Source organism: Bison bison, unplaced genomic scaffold, assembly GCF_000754665.1.
Source record: "Bison bison bison isolate TAMUID 2011002044 unplaced genomic scaffold, Bison_UMD1.0 scf7180017864280, whole genome shotgun sequence".
NCBI classification, from domain to species: Eukaryota; Metazoa; Chordata; class Mammalia; order Artiodactyla; family Bovidae; genus Bison; species Bison bison.
Window position 1 is genome coordinate 6,524,069 of NW_011494852.1, and position 6,915 is coordinate 6,530,983.

The 6,915-nt window shown below is 51.4% G+C and overlaps 1 protein-coding gene across 1 annotated transcript in view; it reads right to left on the reverse strand.

The window, feature by feature from the left end:
- The window catches only part of CAPN12 (calpain 12), a 13,868-nt gene extending 12,767 nt beyond the window's left edge, over window positions 1–1,101 (reverse strand). Inside the window, 3 exon segments of the mRNA XM_010849315.1 lie at window positions 6–60; window positions 241–310; window positions 865–1,101. Of these exon segments, the coding sequence (XP_010847617.1) occupies window positions 6–60; window positions 241–310; window positions 865–1,101 (362 nt within the window).
- Window positions 1,102–6,915: the final 5,814 nt, after the last annotated feature.

The window sequence follows — 6,915 nt, forward strand, 5'->3', positions numbered from 1 at the left end:
GGGACAGGAGTCGGTGTTACAGAGTGAGGGAGGCAGCGGCCGCAAGAAACCAGCAGTTACCTGGGAGGAAAGGCTGGGATTAAGGGAGTGGGGAAAGAAGGCACAAGGGGGAGAGGCTGAGAGGGGGATGGAGGGGGAATGGTGGCGTGGGGTGGGGCAGGGAGGCTGAGGCAGGCCGGCTGCAGTGTCCCACTGTGACTTGCGGGATCTGGGGGCTCAACATGGGTTCAGAGGTCTCACCCAGTCTCCCCTGACACACGTCTGTTCTACTCATGTCCTCACAGATGAACTGGGGCTCAGTGCAAAACTCCTGCGGGTGATGAGGGATTCCAGGCCTCAGCCAGGAAGGGGAGGGAAGGAGAAGCCAGGAGGTGAGATTCCTGGGTCCCCTCCTGCCCTCACAGCTCTGGAGTAATGAGCACCTCCAGCCCCATGAGAGGCTTGTAAAGCCTGGGGCAGGCGTTTGGCTTTCCTGGGCCTTCTCTGGGCCTCCCCTGACACAGGATGGCTGACTGTGCTCTGAGGTGGTCCCAGAGTGACACTTCCTCCCTCAGACCAGGAGCCCAGTCCTCAGCCCCTCCTCCCTCAGACCAGGAACCCAGCTCACAACCTTCCTCAGACCAGGAGCCCAGCTCACAACCCCTTCCTCCCTCAGACCAGGAGCCCACCTCCCAACCCTCTCCTCCCTCAGACCAGAGGCCCAGATCCCAACCTCTTCCCTCAGACCAGAGGCCCAGCTCCCAACCCCCTCCTCCCTCAGACCAGGAGGCCCAGCTCCCAACTCCCTCCTTCCTCAGACCAGGAACCCAGTCCTCAGCCCCCTCCTCCCTCAGACCAGGAGCCCAAACCCCATCCACACATTACGTGGGGCCTCTTCCATTCCACCCCTTTGGCCTTCTCCGAGTGGGGCCCCAGCTGGTCATAGCCAAGGGCATCAGGGCCAGCAGGGAAGTAGGGGTCTCGGAACAGGATCCCCTCATCCAGGCAGGCTGCTCGGATTGCTTTGTAGTTCTGGCCCCGAAAGAGCTTTGGGCCCTTGGTTTCAGGCCCCGTCTCCTCGTTAACCAACTGGATGGTGACTCTCCTGCTGCCACACGCCATCCGGACACTGTGGGCTCACAGGCTGGCGTTGGGCCCTTTAACCTCCTGAGTCATGGGGGCGGGGCCTCCCCTCTATCTGAATGCAGATGGGGGTCTTTAAGCAGTGAAGAACCTTCCCTCATTAATACTAATTGAGGGTTTGGGGTTCCAGGGAGCAAGGACGCCTCTTCAGTGGTTTCTGCCTCAAGGCGTGGGCCCTTCAGGTGTGGCCAGGGTAGCAGCTTAATGGGCTTGGCCAGCAGTCGGTTTGGAAGATGGGCAGAGCTGAGAAAGGACCAGATGCCATTGTGGGAGTGCCTAGAAGGAGGTCAGTGTAGAGGGCGTGTCTCTGCCAGCTTGTCCCTGCGTGCCTCCCTCTGTGGGAGGGAGGAAGGCAGGTTTGGGGAGGGAGACGTCTTTACCTCTGTGTCTCTCTGTCTCTCCATCTGACAGTTTCTCTCTCTACCTGCCATCATAACTCTCTTTTCTATTTTGGCCTCCATGTCTCTTTCTGTCCATCTTTCTTGGCTCATTTTGTCTTTTCTCCATTTTTTGTTTATCTGTATCTGTGTCTCTATATCTCCTGCTACCTCCGTTTCTCTCTTTGCACCTCTTCCTGATTCTCTTTCTCTCTCTGTATCTATCTATCTTGTGCATGCCCCACTGTCTGTCCCTCGCCATTTTCCCCCTGTCACCTAAAGGGACTTTGAGCCCTCAGGACTCCTGTCTCTCCCCTCCTCTACAAGGCAGACCTCAACTTGGTTGCCCCAGGTTGACCATGGAGGGGCTGCTCTGCACCTACTTGTCCTAGATGGGGAGCCAGGCCCACCAGTGGCCATGACACCCCATCCTGCCCATCTGTGGCTCAGGGCTCAGTGGAGCAGTGTTTTCCCAAAAGGATGATGGAGCTTGGTGGAATGGCTGGAAGAAGGACTTTGGTTCTTGTCTTCTTTGAAGAAAGAATTCAGTGAAGAGACCAAGAATAATGAAAAAGATAAAAGTGTTTATTAGGAACAAAGCACTTATAGCAGAGCAACAGGGATTGAGCACAATAGGGGCGGATTAGGTTGCTTGAATAGGGACAGTTATTAGGGTTGTTTTTTTTTCTGGCCAGTCATCTCCATATATGGTCCTGGTATGGGCACACATCTCTCAACCAAGATTGGATTCCAGCCTGTGTCTTCTCCCTCCTTTTGTCCTTGCCCTAGACGGAAGGCCTTCTCTGTGCATGCACTGAGTTGGGAAACCCATAAGAATGCAGTGAATCAGAGCCCACTGCTCCTGCTGGTATCCTATCTTGGAGCATCAGCAGGAGACCAGCTGCAGCTGCTCGGCCTGGGGCCTGATCCTCTGTCTCAGATTCCTCCTGAGAGACGTGGACCCCCCAAATCTTATTGGGAGGATGATGGACAATGGTCTATCTTCTGTAGCTTCTTCAGGCTGACATTGGGCTTATACACCCTACCTAATTGGGGCCATGGAACACTCTTGTCAAGGGGCCCCAGCACAGCTTCTGCTGTTTGGTTTGGTTTGGAGAGTCAGGATTGGTTTCAGAGAATCACTGGAATCCCTCTATCACCATCATCTTGAATTGCTGTAACCTGGAAAAAGCAAACTTAACAAGCAGATTAAAAAGACAAGCGTTGAAGATCACTCTGTGAACAGGCCTTTGCTCTACCCCTCAGATAAGGGGCTGTCCAAGGCCCCTCTTAACCCTAACATGGCCCAGAGGGAATCCAGAAAGTCTCCCCCGGAGTGGTGTAGGATGCTCAGGAAGAGCTAGAAAGGCATGTGAGATCAAACACTGTTCTAATTGGCAAGTGAGAGGCACAGTGAAGTTATGGGTTCAAGGTTTCCCACTGACACCAGTTACGGAGCAAATTTAGAGGAAAGAGGCCCATTTTGAGAAATCAGGATGGAATAAATGGCTCCGGTATTGATTAAAAAATTGATCTTCTGGACTTCTCTGCTGGTCCAGTGGTTAAGAATCTGCCTGCCAATGCATGGGACATGGGGTTCGATCCCTAGTCTGGGAAGATTCCACATGCCAGGGGGCAGCTAAGCCCATGGGTCACAACTACTAAAGCACAGGCACCCTAGAGCCTGTGCTCTGCAACAAGAGAAGCCACTGCAGTGAGAAGCCCACACACCACAACTAGAGAAAGCCCACGTGCAGCAACAAAGACCCGGTGCAGCCAAAAATAAATAAATAAAATAAACAAAAAACCCAAACTCCTTCAGAACAATTTTTAAAATTAATCTTATCTGCTCTGTTACAGACCACCCAGGGAGAATTCCCTGGTGATCCATTGTTTAAGACTTTCCACTTCCAATGCAGGGGACTCAGGTTCCATCCCTGTTCAGGGAAATAATTTCCTGTATTCTGTGCAAAAAAAAAGAAAAGGACCATGCAGGATTCCTCGATGGAGATAGACATCTCCTGGGGGAAGAAGGGAGCTGCTGGAATCCCTGGGGGCACCTTAGCTGTTCAGCATAGCCATTTCAGGAGCAGAAGCTCCCTCCTTTCCCATCTGGGACTGAGGTCACTCCCTTCTCCAGAGCCTGGTCTCTTTGCAGGCTGAGAATGGCCCGGGGGGCTCCTGGCATCCACAGGCCTGGTGGCAAGTTGACTTACATTTGAAGCATTCCGCCTTGTTGGTTTTACCTCCAGATGGATGGGTGAATCTTCCTGAACACTGGGTTGTCCTGAGGTTGCAAAACATGGCTGACAGCAACTGCTATCAGTTGAGCTTGAACCCTGGCCTGCCTTTTCTCAAACTGAGCTCTTTCCTCCTCTTCCTCAGTTTGATCTTGATCATTAAGTACACCAAGGCCATAAAGAAGGCTGAGCACCGAAGAATTGATGCTTTCAAATTATGGTGCTGGAGAAGACTCTTGAAAGTCCCTTGGACTGCAAGGAGATCAAACCAGTCCACCCTAAGGGAAATCAACCCTGAATACTCATTGGAAGGACTGATGTTGAAGCTGAAGCTTCAATACTTTGGCCACATGATGTGAACTCATTGAAAAAGACCTTGATGCTGGGAAAGATTGAAGGCAGGAGGAAAAGGAGAAGATAGAGAATGAGATGGTTGGATAGCACCACCAATTCAATGGACATGAACTTAGGTGAAATCTGGGAGATAATGAGGGATGGCAGGCGGGGGCGGGGGCCTGGCACGCTGCAGTCCATGGGGTTGCAAAGAGTCAGACACAACTGAGTGACTGAACAACAACAAAATTGCCTAGGAGGGGATTTCCCTCCTAAGTGGTCCAGTGGCTGAGACTCTGCACTCCCAGTGCAGGGCACGCAGGTTTGATCCCTGGTCAGGGAACTAGATCCCACATTCTGCAACTAAAGATCCTGCAACCAAATATTTTTAAAATAAATAAGTATTTTTTAAAGTCTATTAGGAGAAAGACTGAAGCGACTTAGTAGCAGCAGCAGCAGCAGGAGAAAGCCACATGTACTTTGACTGTGTCTTCACCATTTGCCACTTCCTTAAGAGGACATATTTTCCCTGATCTGGGGTGATAGGAAGTCCCACTCTAGGTCACCCCAGCAGGACTAATCTTCTCATCCTGGGGTACCAGTCGTTGTAAACAAGCATAGGGGACTGGAGATCGGTCAGTGGAATACAAACTTATAGGAGTAGGAGGGGCTCAGTTTCCTTCCTGAGAGTTGGTGGGTGTGGTTAAAGAGGATTGTCTAAAATGGAGGAGAGAACATATGGGAGAAAAAAAGTACGTGTGGAAGAGCACACAGGTAAACCCAGAGTGAGCTGCACGCAATAGCGGCAGTTCTGTTGCTCAGTTGTGTCCGACTCTTTTGTGACCCCATGAACTGTAGCCCACCAGGCTCCTCTATCCATGGGATTTCTCAGGCAAAAATACTGGAGTGGGTTGCCATTTTCTTCTCTAGAGGATCTTCCCGAGCCAGGGATCAAACCTGCGTCTCCTGCATTGCAGGCAGATTCTTTACCACTGAGCCACCAGAGAAGACCAGGGGCAACTTAAGTTGCTCATATAGGGGTAGTTTTCCAGGTTGTTTTTCTAGCCCAAGATCCTCATATTTTATCCTGGAGTGGGCCCCCATCACTCAGCCAAGATGGCATCCAGCTGGCATCGTCTCCTTCCTTTGTCCTTCCTCTAAACTGAGGGCCTTCTCCACACTTGTGTCAGGCCAGGAAATCCACAAGAATGCACAGAATCAGGACCCAGTGCTCCTGTTGGGACCCCATCTCAAAGCATTAACAGGAGACCAGCTGCAGTGCCTCAGCCTGGGGCTTATCTATCCTCCCATCTTAGAGCTGTTGAGACAAATGGGAAAAATTGGCTTCAAGTGGCCAAAATTCACCAGTTTTCATCCCATAAGCCTGTCCACTCTCAGCAGACAGGGGGGTCTCCTGCCCTAACAGAGTCTCATCTCCTCTGTGACACTAGATGAGCTTCAGCCCTCTGGGATCTTTCCCTCCAGATGGACCAAAAGATACTGTCTGTGTCCTGGTTGTATTCCCACCAAAGAGGGGTTATAAACAGGTTTTCTTCCTATAGAATTGCCAAGACCAAACCCTCACATGAGGCAGGTGGCAGGGTCAGAAGCCAGAGGCATGCGTGTGTGCTAAGTCACTTCAGTCGTGTCCAACTCCCTGCGACCCCATAGATGGTAGCCCACCAGGCTCCTCTGTCCATGGGATTCTCCAGGCAAGAATGCTGGATTGGGTTGCCACTTCCTACTTCAAGGGATCTTCCTGATCCAGGGATCAAACTGGTGTCTCTTACATCTCCTGCATTGGCAGGCTGGTTCTTTACCACTTTCGCCACCTGGGAAGCTCAGGAGCCAGAGGGCCTGGGTTCAAATCTCAGCTCTGCCACTTAGAACTGTGTGTTGTGAGCAAGTCACTTAACCTCTCTGTGCCTCAGTTTCCTCATCTCTGTAATGGGGGTGATAATAAGACTTACCTCTGAGTGTTGAGAAACAAACCAGTTGATGTGTGGGACATGTTCAGAACACTGCCTGACACATAGTTGGTGGCCAATGAACCTTTGACGTCATGACTACATCCTGCAATCCCAACCATGGTCACCTATCACCACTGGCTCTGGAGATCATTTCTGCCATTTTCATGGTCACTTCCACCATTCCCTATCTGTTCTCTATCTTCTCACCCCACGAGGTCACAGCGCTCTCCCCTTTATTTGCTCCAAAGTATCACTAACAGTTGCTTGTGTTGTTCAGCTGCTCAGTCGTGTCCAACTCTTTTCGACCCCACGGACTGCAGCACACCAGGCTTTCCTGTCTATCACCGTCTCTAGGAGCTTGCACAAACTCATATCCATTGAGTCAGTGATGCCATCCAACCATCTCATCTTTTGTTGTCCCCTTCTCCTCCTGCCCTTAAGCTTTTCCAGCATCAGAGTCTTTTCCGATGAGTCAGCTCTTTGAATTAGGGGTGGCCAAAGTACTGGAGCTTCAGCTTTAGCGTCAGTCCTAGGGGAAAGCTTTTAGTAAAACTTGACTGACATCTTGTTAACTGTTAGATGCCCTGGCCTCCTTCCCACTTCTTCCCTGGCCCCTCCTGAAAGGCCCCTCCAGGCTGCTGCTCTTCTTAGCTCCCCGCTGGCTGCCATGCTGCAGGGCTCACACCACCAAGAGTTCTTGTGATTACCACTCCCCAAATCTCTCCTTGAACCCAGAGTCAAATATGCTTTCCCCAACCTAGCTAAGAAAAACAGACTGATGTTACTGCAGTGGCTGTCTGTGGACCCAGCACTCCTTACCTCTTTCTGGAATCAGTCACCTCATTATGTTTGGGGGACCCACGGGTCCCTTAT